Genomic DNA, 13,355 nt, shown 5'->3' with positions numbered 1-13,355 from the left:
AAGGAATTCCAGAACCTTGGGGGAAACCCCTCAAGGAATTTCTCATTGATGTAGTCTTCAGGGAGCTTCTTCTTCTTCTGGATGAGGCCCAGGATGTGTTGGAATTTCTGGACATATTTACTGAGATCTTCCAGCGATCCCATAGGTTTCTGGACTTGATGGTAGAGTAGGGTTTCCAGGTTGGCTTTGGTATAGTGGCGATCTTGCACTGAGGCACCTGGATAGTAGTTCAGGAGTTCTTTGGAAAATGCATCCCAGTCATTGAAGCCATTGGTTGCAGCATCTAAGGTGGACCAAAATTCCACCTCATTGTGATCGGTGTAATGGATGACCCAGTGGATTTTATCCCTTCCAGTGTCAAGGCCAGCTTCAATGCAGAGTTGTGCAACATCTTCAAGGTAGCGAGTGATGTCTTCAGTATGACCAGAAAACTTCAGCGCTTTGTTAGAGCCCCTAAGTGGCATGTCTCTAGCTCCGGACATTATGCAAATGGATGCAGAATTTAAGAGTGGGGTGACTGAGGTATTCTGAGTGCAAACTTGGGCAGGGGAAACAATAGTGGGATTTAAAGTGAGCGATTGCAAAGGGATAAGGAGTTGTTCAGCAGCGAGTTCAGAATTACTAGATGAGGAGCGCAAAGAAGAGGTTAGTTCTGAGGGAGGCAAAAGTTCTTGATGCTCTGTGGGAGGATTGAAGGGTTCATCAAAGTCAAAACCTCCTGGAAACGCTGTCACACACCAAAGGTGTTTGGTGAGGTGGACATGGATGTAGCTGATGAATGGAGGTGAAGACCATAGCCCTCATGTAAAGAAGGACAGCCAGCAATGTCGGCAGTCATCCCTTGCACAAGAACAAGTTGTCGGTGCCAAAGAAAAAGGAGGAGGCAGGTTAAGCGCCAATAAAGTTCTTAAGCGCCCATGTACAGCATTCTGGTTTTCAATGTATCTCCACCAGTTCTGCAGACACTGAAACCATTCCCACACTCGCTTGTAGTGCTCAGCCACGTGATCCTACCTTCCAAGATTGGAAAGGATTTGCGCACTCCACATGTTTCTACAGTGCTCCCTCCAAAAGACACTCATTTCACTAGTTCTTCTGATATGGCTGCCTCCACATCAGTCATTTCGCTTGTCCCCTTTGCTAGGGACCATGGCTACATATATCTACCAGGAGTTCCTACCAGCTTCCATCCTGAAGCGTCCTGGTACATCCCACCCTCATCTGACCCCTCTCAGCCCATCCAGCTTGGACAGCATGTTCTTTTTGTCAGTATGACCTCCAGGAGGATGTTCTTTGGTCGCCTCAGGTCTGTCGTTCGCTTGGAAAGGTCTTATGTGGTTGTTTCAGTCTCTCCAGTCCAAGAAGCATATGGATCCTTCCTCCCTGCCCCCTGCAATGTCTTCATACCAGTCTCATCCATCATTCTTCCAAAATTGCAACAGCTACAGTATAATCTACTGTTCTCCACTCTCCCTGATCGCATCCATGACAAGTATGATGCACATCTTGCCTCCTTGTTGCAAGATACAGCAGAAGATGCTCCCCCTTCATCCTCTCTTCCAACAGAGCCTCATTCATGAAGTTTTTATTTGCTTCACTGAGAGGATGGTTTGGGGGGGAAAGTTGCGATCCCCTATGCTCCTGTCACCCCACAGACCCCCAAAGCTTGACCCCTGTTGACATCTGACTCACCCTGTCCACTTTTGGATGTACTATATTGGCATCAGATCAGTGCTGCCTCTCTGTCATCCCACTTTGGCCTAGAAGCAATCTCTTCAAGATGTGACATGCACAGCCTCCCCTTAATGTGATTCCAGTGCGCTTTCTTGGTTCCTGACATTACTTGACTCATACTGTGACATTCTGACTGTCTTTGACTCACCTATTGCCAATACTTACCAATCTTTTGACTTTGCTTACTGATTCTTCACTTTTTGGCTTACTTATCCTTACCAATGCTTACCAATGCTTTCCAAGACGATTACCCATTGCTTACATTCCTTACTCATCAGTTACCAATCACTTACCAAGTGTTTGCACCTTGTTTTCCATAGGCAACACCCCTGTACTGTATATAAGTCACTGTACTTAGGTAGCAAAAAAAAAGAAGACATCAGAGAGCCCCTCTTGCTCGCAATTTATCATCTCTCAGTAAATCATTCATCAGCTTCAATAGTTGAGACTTTATTAAGGGTCTAGCTATCATCTACTTTGCTTATCATCATCTATCCTCCATATACTTTGCTCCAAGCCCTCCCTGAGCTCAGTACAGCTTAGGACATCAAATTAAGTCACCATCCATCCTTCTGTAGGCTGACAGCAGTCTACCCTATGGCTTTCTATCACATTCTTGCTCCCTTTTTGTCAGGAGCACCCCCAACCCTCAGCACTCATCTTTGAGTGTTGTAGCTTGCAAAAACCCTCCCAAAGAACAGGTTCTACCATCTAGGTACTGCATAGGCACACCACCACTTGCTTTCATTGTCTTTTGTGTTGGTTTTGGTTGGTTTTCACCACTGAACCACACTTTGACTCACAACGCTGGGTAAAATGCTGGGGACTCTGGGCTCTGGAAGATCTTGTCTAACCCAAGATCTGAGTCTGACAAGTGTGGCTCTGAAATATCTCTAGGATCAGTTACCGGAATTAAGATTTCTGATGAGGAAATAGATAGTCTGTGGAAGGGCTCTAGGAGCTCTTCAAGTTCAGTTCTTTGATGAGTGGGTCGTAAGGATCTCCTTTCCAGATCTACAGACCCCTTGCAGTGGGCTCCAAAATGATGTGGGACACTACCTCTGGGTAGCATGCAAATAGGGGGAAAGCTGTAGGGAAATCCCTAGGCTCAACCCAAGGGGTGCTGAGTAGGAAGGAGACGTATAATGCGATGGTAGAGACAGCTAGGAAGTTGAATGTAGGGTGCAGAAATTCGATCTGCAGGGCTGTGGACAATTTGGGTATGAATTGACTTGGTTATGAAATTCCGAGTGATGATCTTGAGGTGAAGAAGTAATTCTGAGATGAGTAAGACATGTGTTAGACACAGGGACACAAAGGAGGGGATGGACACGGGTGATGCAGATACACAGAGGACATGAAAGACACAGAAGATGCTGATATGCAATAGCCACAGAGGACACAGATGACTCTGTGAACACTTAGACTTGTGAATACACAGATTGTGACTCCAAAAAGATGGGTGGGATTTTTCCATCATTGAGGCAGAATTATATAGTACATGGAGAGTAAGGTACTGATCAGAGAAATGTGGGGTGGGAGAAGCAAAACTCCGAAAAATAAAGGGGATGACATGTCAGATGTCAAAGCCATACAGCAACGTGTGAAAACAAACTGTAAGGTAACAACTGAGAAAGACAAGGGGAAAGATGGGTATCTTCCGACAGGATGAGTGTACACTGTACTGTAGAGTGGAACGTGAAGGGTAGAGGCCATAGGTAGAAAGGGGTTCTCACATTGTGGAGAAAGGTTCACGGGAAAGGAATGAGAGGGGTAACTGGAGTTTTTACTGATGATCTGTGTGGATTCCTGGCTACATGGTGAGGCGAGGGTTGAGGCAACATGACTGTGGAATTCCGGATAGACAAATGTCAGGTTGATGTTGACACAGAATTTTGGGACAATGACTGATGTGCATTACTGATGGATAGGGAATCTCCGAAGGTTTGATGGGCGAGGTGGTGCACAAGGCAATGCATGAGGCAAATGGGATAATTCCGAAGACAACAGACATGGATGGTAATGGTGGAATTTTGGTGTTGGCTTCCCTATTTCGGCCTCAGGGAGTATACTACTCCCTACAGCAGTGAGCATAAATGAGCTGGATGACAATTTTAGGCATGTGGACATCTTGATATTTGCTAGGCTGATGAGAAGTGGATGAGCAACTCTGCCACCACATAAAGTAGTAATATTTGTCTTGTCTGAAGAAAGTATCATGCCAAGAAGAGTCACTCTGCTTGGAAGCTGTGACTGGGGTACATCAATTGAATAAAAGGATCTATACCTTGCAGTGGAAACATACCTGCATACACCAAGCATCATCAGTGGTCATCCACTCTGTATACACTCTACAAAGCTTCTCAGGTGTTTTGTATACATGCCTTGGAATGAAATTGAGCTGGTCAGAGAACAAAGGGTGGTTGAGGAGCCACACAATGCATTCCAGGGGATCACACCAGTACAAGTGCACAGGGTGTTTGGTTGGCTGCAAAGGAGTAATCTCCATTGAGCACCAGCATGGCCCACCAGGGAGTAACTCAGCCAGCCCATGAAGTGCTCTGGCTGTATGAAAGGAAATATTTAGTAGCTGTATCTGGTGCACATCAATAATGATCTTTGGAGAGAATAGGGACAGGCTTATGATTGACAATGACAAGAAAGAGTCTATAGCTCTCATGCTCAGGCCTGAATGAAGTAACCATGATGCCAGCTCCCATTCATTGTGGGAGTTGAAGGGGTAGTACAGATTTGATGCCCATAGGTTTCTGAACTAGTTGCCATTAAATTTGTCCATAAACATTGGGCCAAGTCCAAACATTTTAGCTGCACCCTTGAAGTCATCTGTGGTTGGCCCCCATGTGTCAAATGCCATATGAACAAAATCCAGGTAATTGTGAGTTGCATAGTCATCAGGGTCAGTGCTCATTGGGACAACTTCTAAGTGTGTTGGGTGTTGAGAGTTATGAATGTTCAAGCTGGAAGGTTGGAGAGACTCGTGAAGGCAGACTAAGTTATTGACCCAGGTATTGCACCCAGAGGATGGCTGGCTCATGTGCATTGCGACAGTGCTGTGACTCTGGAAGCTGCCTTTACTGCAACTTGGACAGCAGGGCATACTCTAGATGGTCAGACAGGCTGATTCTGTGTTATGTGATTATCACTTCAGTGCGAATCAGGATGTTGTTCAGATCGCTACAGAGTGTATTTGTCATATACTACCCAATCACATCCCATTTGTGAACATAGTCACTCATGTCTGTTTATAACCTCAATCACACACACCTTCATGCTGGATTGACCATGCCCATGGTTGAGCATTGCCCAGGCAGCAAAGGACTGCCCCATAAGCCTCATGATGGTGGGTTCTCTTCCTGCAACAGCCCCTCTAGCAGTGCCAAGGTCAAAGCAGAGACAACTGGTGTCTTAGCTGAGATGTATGGAATATTGGAGTTGTCCACTCACACAGTAAGTTCTTTTTTTCCTTCCTAATAACTGCTCATTGATATGTTTTCAATCTGCAGCATGAATCAAAAGGCTCTTCTCCTTCTCAATGTAGCACACACACAATGCAAAGTCTTTTGTGTGGAACAAGCTCTGGCTGCATGCATCACCCATGAATATGAATCAATGGCCAAGTTGTACAAGTACAAGGTGGGCAGCAGCGAGGTGAGAGTCCACAAAAAAGATATGGAGGTTGGCTCATTATGTGTAGCAATGAAAAAACATGGACTGGGGGAGCCTATTTTTGACATTAGTGTTCTGGCCAGTGAGCTGCAGCCATCTCTTGAGTCCAATGGTATGCTATGCTCGCTCTTTTCTCTTGGGCCACTATTTTACTTATGCTGGATCTTGATAGGCACAGTTATTGAGCATGCTGGTAGTTGAATACTTGCCATTCATCTAGACTAGTACTATCCATTACTTTCCTGTACTTATCAAAAAATGCTGTATGTTATGTCTGTGTGTTGTTGCCTTCATGCATAGGAACAAAGTTAGATCTACCAAGTTCTCTACTACAGTGGGAATCTAGGTTGCTGTATTAGCTAGGTGTGTCTGTTCCCTTGTATGCTAGGTAGCTATTGGTCTTTGGATTGCTGGTATCACTGGTGTGGCTTACTCAGGTGCTATGAGTTGCTTGGATGCTGGCCACTACTTTGGGCAAGTCTGGTGTAGTCTACTCTGGCACTATGAGTTGCTAGGATGCTTGACATTGCTTTGAACTAATATGGAATTGTGCAAATACTATGGGAAGCTATGAGTTACTAACACATTTTTGTGTTTTGCTGATGCATGTTTTGCAACTGGAAACTGCAGCAGCTAATCCCTTCCCTAACTGACAACAACCTCCTACCTCCACCAGTTGATGTCAATGGTGACCTTGAGTATGAAGTATTGGAGATACTTAGACTCTAAGGAGGACTGCCATTGCTGCCACTGTCAACTGCTTGTACCTAGTCCACTGGGCTGGTTATGAGAACACCAATGAGGAAACATCTTGGTTGCTTGCAACTGAGCTAGATCATGCCTCTGACATCATCTCCACTTTCCATGAATGTTACCCACACAAACCTGGCCTGTATCAACCTCCACTATAGTACTCCACATGTATAACCCTCCTCCACAGACCAACTCCACCCCTTTCTGAAAGTCCCCTAAGTACCTCAGAATTTTCTCCACCTGTCCATCTCACTTCTCAGAATTAAAGTAAAATTCACAAAGTCTATTTTTGTAGTAGTACAAAAAAGATATACAAGTCAAAAAAAATCTACACTACTCCTCCATCTCCTGTCCTTCACCACCTTCTTGCTCTCCTCCAACTTCCTCCTCTTCCTCATTGTCCCCCTCTGTGCCTTCATCCACCTCTTTGATTTTGTCCTCCACCACCTCCAACTGCAGCCTCTTCCAGCCTCTGCCTGTGTGCTCAAACTTCAGCCACCCTGGCCTCATGCACATCCTCTCTCCTCCTCATTTCTGCCCACTCCACCCATGCACAGTACAGGTCTGAACTTGTTGGCTGTCTGCTTGGCAGCCTCTGCCATCTGCTCTGCTGCCTCTGCCATCCTCTCAAATGCCATCATGGCCCTCTCATGGGCCTCCACATGCCTCTCCACAGCCTGCAGCTACTGCTCCCACTCCCACTCTGCCCACTGCAAGGTTCTGGCCCTTGAGGGGCCCTCATGCACTATCACTGGCCTGCCTTGTGCTTGTCATCTGCTTCCTCTGTCTCTGCTGCCTTCTCCTTCCCTTTTCCTTGCAGCTGTTTCTTCTTCTCCCCTCAGGAGCTTCCCATACCTGCCCTCTTCCATGATGGCCCTGCCACTGCCTCCTCCCACACCCAACTACAAACCTTTTTCTTGTTTTGGCAGGGTGCACAGGTCCTTGCCTTGCATAGCCCCACTGTCTTGCTGGTTATACACCACTCACAGGGGGGCCTCCTGCTCGCAGTAATCACCAGAGAGGCCCCTGGGACCCTCTGGGCAGGGTTGGTGTCATACACTGCACCACATAATCCGAAAGCTATAAAAAAAAAAAACCTGTGTCAGCTCTGCCTGGTTCAGTGTTACTGCTATGCACCTTTGGGTGGCCTCATTCCACCTGGCCTGGGCCCTCTCCTCTGATGCTACCTTCTGTCTTGTGGCCTCTTCCTCCACTGCCTTCTTCCTCCAAGCCTCTTCCTGCTCCCTCTGCCTCTGCTCCACCTCCAGTCACTCCTTCTCCTCCCTCTGCCACTTGGCCTTGCACTCTGCCTTGTGCTCCCTCTCCCTCTGCTCAGTCTCCTCTTGTTGGCATGCCTTCTCTGCAGACTTCTCCTGCTCAGTGTCAGTGGAGTCATCAGTGAGGATGACTAGGTCTTCATCCATGACTTGGGAGTAGTCACAGATGTGGCCAGGGGTTGGCTGGGGGGTTTTACTCTGATGCTGGGCAGACATGATGATGGGGGGGTAAAAGATACAAAGGTTCAGTGCCCTAACACATGTTTTTAAGTGGTTTTTTGAACTCTGACAGAGCTCCACTGTGGCTCAACCCATTGTCCTTGAGGCATCAAACAGTTTCAAATAATCAACTCATGTTGATCTCATGCTGTACATGCAGCCTTCAGGGGTTCAAGCCTTAAGGGGGGGGCACTGTCATGACCATGCATTTATCCTAGGTCTCCACTCACTCTGCACCCTACTCCACTGGTCATCCCACTCACTCTGCACCAACTCCACCTGTCCTCTGTTGTTTGCAAGCCTTCTCCACCCTGACTACTGTCAGACTTGGTACCAGACTGCTGTCAGACCATGTGGACCATCTTCCAGTGGGTCATGTGACCCATGCCAGTCCAGCCCTCAGACTTCCCCTTGACATTGTGCAGTCAGGTACTCTGCAGCACATGCACCTCATGGTTCAGTGCCCAGACTGTTTCCTTTTTGGTTTGTTCTATGTTACCCATTGTATGTTCTCTGTCTCCCATTTATTTGTCATCCAGGAAGTTTTTACTTGAAAATTTAGAAGTCTCTGTATGTCAGTTCCAATTCTGGTTACTGTACCTCTGTAGTAGTATAAAAGCCTGTACAGTACTCTGCTGTTCTCCAGTACAAATATCACCTATGTTCCTACTCCATATCTCTCTGTCTTCTGTCTGTCAGAGTTATCTCCAATCTTCCATCTGGTCTCTTCCTCTGAAATACAAGGGCTGAGGATTGTGCAAGGGGGTAGCACATGAGCTAAACCTGACACCCTCACTCTGCTCCACTTCTGCCTCAGTGGACTTCTTTCCTGCTGATCCTCTGCTAGTCAGAGTTCCATTTGACCATGTCAGACTTGCTTCTGCACCTCTCCCCAGACCTTGTTTCGCATCAGAGCTGGTTGGAGTAGGCCCAGACTTGACAGATAACAATGGAAGGAATGATGTCAGCCTGCAAAAACAGCATTCTGTGGATCCCAATAGGCAGAACCCTTCCAAATGAGCAGCCTGCATGATATGCATGGTTGACTAGTGACCATCTTCGACCTGATACACAGCATTCAATGGGTCCTGATAGATGGAACCCTTCAAAATGAATGGACTGTGCAAGATGCAAGTCTGAGAGCCATTGGTCATCAGAAGCAAATGCAAAGCAATATTCTCATCATGCTAATGTAGCAGCCAAGGTATGCCCATAAGTGGGACATTTGTGAATGAGTGGAGTGTGAGATAAACAAGGTTCAATTTGGGGAAAACTTTGCATTCTGCTAATGCAGGAGCCAATGTATTTGGATAGGCAGAACCTTGGCAAATGTGCAGATAAATATTTCTCAGCAGATTGAAATGCAACCAAGAGTATTCAACAAGTTACTATTGCCAATTTACCATCTGCAGTGAGCAATAATTGTTCTGTTTCTCAACAATGGTTGGTTGCCATTCATCTCAGCCTGTGGATGCATGAGCCTTTCAAGACAAACAATATGCATACCCATATCATACCAGACATATCCATGATGGAGATCAAACATGCTGAAGGTGAGAGAATGGGTTAGCTTGCTGCTGGATGTCTCCTGTGAATTACCCACAGACCTGCCCATCAGGTACAGGGTGGAATGCAAGGGTGGGGGACTGAAACTGCAGGGCTACATTGAGTTAACATTTAACTACAAATCCTTCTCCAGGAACAAACTGAATATCAGTGGCATTCATGGGCTTCCATTTGCATTCAGCACACTCTGCCAACCATTTGGATGCTATATTAGCTGACACAGGTGAAACAAGATGATCGGTATCAATAACAGTATGGATATGATTGGGCCAGCTAACTTACAGCCTGGATGCAAATTGGGAGCTAATCTGCCTTTGGGTGGGATCCCATCAAAGGTATCAGCCTGATTGGATATTTTGGTTGCTTCATGGAGGTCTGAATGAATTCCTTGGCCTGACCACACTAGTACTGAAATGCATTGAGACCAAACAAGGGCATGAAAAAACTTAGTAGCCAACCCTCTATTATACATCATTATACATCATACCACATCATACTCCATGGAGTCACAGTATGAATCAGACACCTGTGACCAGATGGAAAGAGATGATGCTGATGGTGAGCAAGATATAGAACCATCAGATGTGGGGGAAAGGGAGGAAGAAATGTTTGAAGTGGAAGAGTTGGAGATCCTTGGACACTGACACCAGGAATGGAGGCAAGCAGGGAAGAAGAAGAAGCCTGCAGTCCTACTATCCATATGGGAGGAGGTGCAGGGATTGGACAGGAACAAGGAGTTGAGAGAGAGTGAAGTCCAGACCAAGTGCAAGGTATGCTCTAAAAGTTCTGATGTGGATGCTCACAATTCAAAGCACCCTTGTAACTAATACAAGATTGGTTGAAAAAGCCTCTCCATTCAAAGAAGCCCCACATTACCTTAGATCCAGTTACAAATACTCTGTGCAGGCAGTGGTCTGCAAATTGTACCAAGTGCAAATACAGGAGAAGCTTGCAAAAATGAAAGTAGAAGAAGGCAAAACTCATGGCACCAAGCAGATCCAACAGTACCAGAATGTGTTGACAGCTTCTATTCAGGATGACCTGACCAAGGAACAATTGGTTGCAGCTGAAGATGTAGCAGAAAAGTAGAATGGGCAGGAAGGCCCTGTGCCAGAGACAAAAGCAAGGTGTGATTGTATGGGGTCAACTGCCCAGTCTTCAACTTATTCCAGTCCCCAGGAATGCAGCCAAGTATGGGTACAAGTATGTCCAAAACTTTGCAATGGAGATGTGGAGGTATTGTGGAATGCACATAGTGTGTATGGCCAGGTGGAAAAATGAGGAGGGGACTATACAGGCATGCATGTGAGTCCATCATATTTTCCTCTAGTCCTAGGTGAGACTCATGCCATGAGAGTATGGACTTCAATAACAAAATCAAGGATGGGATCCCCTTCAATGATGTCCACACACTGGAAGGAAGCTGGCAAGATTACCTTGGGGAAACATTTGAGGAACCAGGAACACTGCCCAAGCATGATGGCAAGTCAAGTCCCAAATGTGCTCAGAAAAAGACAGCTGCAAAAGCAACAATGGTGGGCAAGGTTGACCCTGTGAATTTGGTGAAAAATGCTGATGGAGAGATATGGATAGGAGAAATCACAGGCCTTAGCCAGGACCAACTACAAAAACAGTTCATGGATTTGTGACTGCTCACTACCATGAGTGGCCAGAGTATTTAGTGTCCTTCTCAACCTCTGATGAGTGCTATCAGGATTAGCATGCAGAAATAGTGCCATTCAAGAGTTTCAGTCATCATCAAGTAGAAATGATAGCAGCTCACCATCTTCCTGAAGGATTTACCTTTCACTGCAACCCAAGTCACATGTGGACAACAACAGCAACCCATCTGTTGGCTTTTTGGCATAAGCAACAGGAATCCCATCCAAATGATGTTTTTGGATTTCAGAAATGGATTGATTGATTTGGTGAGCTGTGGTCACCTGTGGATAGAACTTTAGTACCCCTCCAGGTTGTGAGGGAGCAGAAATACTGAAAGACACCTGCCCCTGAATGAGAAATGAATCCTAGAAGGAAAAATGTCAAGGGCAAGGGTAAAGTGCAGGAAGATGGAGTGGTGGATGATAGTGTGGATGATATGGCAGATGACAGTTCAGACAATAGTGATGAGGCTGAGGTTAGCAATGTTGGAACAGATCATCCCTCCCCTGAAAAGGTGTGCCATGTGTGACATTCATGGCAGACACATCAGTGCTAATGCAATTCTAGTCTTCAGGTATCTGGTGGGAGGCAAAACCATGCCAAGACACTAATCCCTTATCATTCCTGTTTAAAGCCCCCACCAGCTGATGGTTCCCATAGTAAGTGGCCCTCTGCACATCCAGCCCATGCAAAGACCCCAGTGCAGCATCCATGAAATAAAGCACTAACTGACAACAATGGGTGGGAAAGCAATGGCCACAATTCTGATGATGAAGCTGATGAAGACATTTCTTTGCCCACCCCTATCCAATTCAAAGAAATCAGCAACATCCCAGAATAGTGAGCTTCCCACTATAACTTGTATTCCACTGCAAAGCCTGATCTGGACTCAGGGAGTGAGTACACAACTGAACTACAGGACTACTCAGAATACACAGATGAAGATGGATTGGAGTGTTCCTTTCACTGACAACCCAACTGATGAGGGGTCAATGAGCTGATGAAAGGCAGACAGCTGAAATCTGCCCTGAAGTGCACACACAAGGCAAGTTTGGTCATGTTGAATCAGCAGTTATGACTAACAAGTTTTCACTGTGTGTCAAGCAGGCTCTGTCAGAATCAAGTGAGCCAGACATAAATCTACATCAACCTGGCACAAAATACTCAGCCAAGTCCAACAATAATGGATCTGCAGCTACCAATGCAGCATCTGCAAATGTGAAACAGGGTGTCTCTGGGAGTACCTGGAAGTCACCTTGCATCAGAAAGACCCCTGCAAGGCCTGATGCAGATGCACCTTCTCCTGATGCAAAGAGATTGCAGAAGAAAACAGGCAGCAATTGGAAGCAGAAGTAGTTGGAAGTTATCCTTGTCCAGGGAACAAACAATTTTGTATTAACTGGCATGGCCTAGTGTGAGACATTGGATACAAGTTTGTGTCATGTATGGTAGCTAATGACACCATGATGGTTGTGAGAGTTGTCTTTGATATCTGGGGAGATGGATAGTTGAGCAGGACAATTGAGCAGGAGAGTTGCATGGGACAGGTCTACTTATTGGCCATGTGGATGTGACTGGTAGCTATCTATGTAGGGGGCTATTGCTGCTCAGTCTCCCATGAATTGCTTTTCCCAAAAATCTGGCTATGTCCACCATTGTCCAACCTTCCTGAACCAAATATGGCCACATCTGCCATTGTCCAACCTTGCTTCCCACAGTGTGAATGACACTCTCACTATTGTTCCTACAAGTTTAAATTTTGATTGATTGTTGAGCTATCTGTGAACCCACCATTGTTGAATATGTCTGCCCAACAGTCCTGCCAAGTTTGTTTCTGTCATCAAGGTGAGGTTGTCATCATTGTTGGATCCAGCAACCTAAGCCATCCACAGCTACTGTAAGACCAATTGAGCTGAGGAAATCTAGATCATGTGTGACACAATCTGAAAATCTGAAGGAGATGCTACTACAACTGTATGGGTTGCATGAGCCAACCCCTCTGCCAATTGTCTCAAGTGGAAGGGCAGACATGGCTGGGTTGAACATGGATATTGCAGCTGGTGAGTGGGTATGATTTCTCTCCAAGCTTAACAATAAATGTCTTTTGGCAATAGATTCATCCAAAAACTTGCTGGATTGCTTCCTCCATGAAAGGGAGCCAACCACTCCTGAATCGCAGGTGGTGAGTTGGCACAATTGCCCTTCAAGCTAACAAACAAACCAATTTTGTAGTAACAGATTCATATGTACAACTTGATGAATTGGTTCCTGAATGAACAGGAACCAACCACTCTCCCAGAAGATGGTATGAACATGGATTTATTTGCACAATTGCAGAATGTGTGGGAACCATCACCACCTCCAGTAACCCATGCACAATTAAACAGGATGGATGAGTTCTCAAGACCTGCACAAGATGTCAGTATGCAATTTTATTTGCTGGCAGACTTCCAGAAT

The 13,355-nt window shown here is 45.9% G+C and overlaps 2 protein-coding genes across 2 annotated transcripts; one reads left to right on the top strand and one right to left on the bottom strand.

The window, feature by feature from the left end:
* Positions 1-3,921: 3,921 nt before the first annotated feature.
* F5J12DRAFT_686084 (uncharacterized protein) lies at positions 3,922-4,486 on the bottom strand (the record flags this gene model as incomplete). The annotated part of the gene is made up of 2 exons (XM_051740311.1): positions 3,922-3,987; positions 4,040-4,486. Coding segments are annotated over 2 exons (513 nt in total), but the record flags the coding sequence as incomplete, so codon positions are not given.
* A 551-nt stretch (positions 4,487-5,037) lies between these two features.
* On the top strand, positions 5,038-5,641 carry F5J12DRAFT_783902 (uncharacterized protein; the record flags this gene model as incomplete). Its single annotated transcript, XM_051742938.1, has 3 exons — positions 5,038-5,202; positions 5,272-5,403; positions 5,594-5,641. The coding sequence occupies 3 exons, from the start codon at positions 5,038-5,040 to the stop codon at positions 5,639-5,641; spliced, it is 345 nt and encodes a 114-aa protein (XP_051598639.1).
* Between the last annotated feature and the right edge of the window lie 7,714 nt (positions 5,642-13,355).

Source organism: Pisolithus orientalis, assembly GCF_024613125.1.
Source record: "Pisolithus orientalis strain OTSU chromosome Unknown F5J12scaffold_21, whole genome shotgun sequence".
Lineage (NCBI taxonomy): Eukaryota > Fungi > Basidiomycota > Agaricomycetes > Boletales > Pisolithaceae > Pisolithus > Pisolithus orientalis.
Note: the sequence above shows the minus strand (reverse complement) of the source record. Positions and strands in the feature narration are given on the sequence as shown.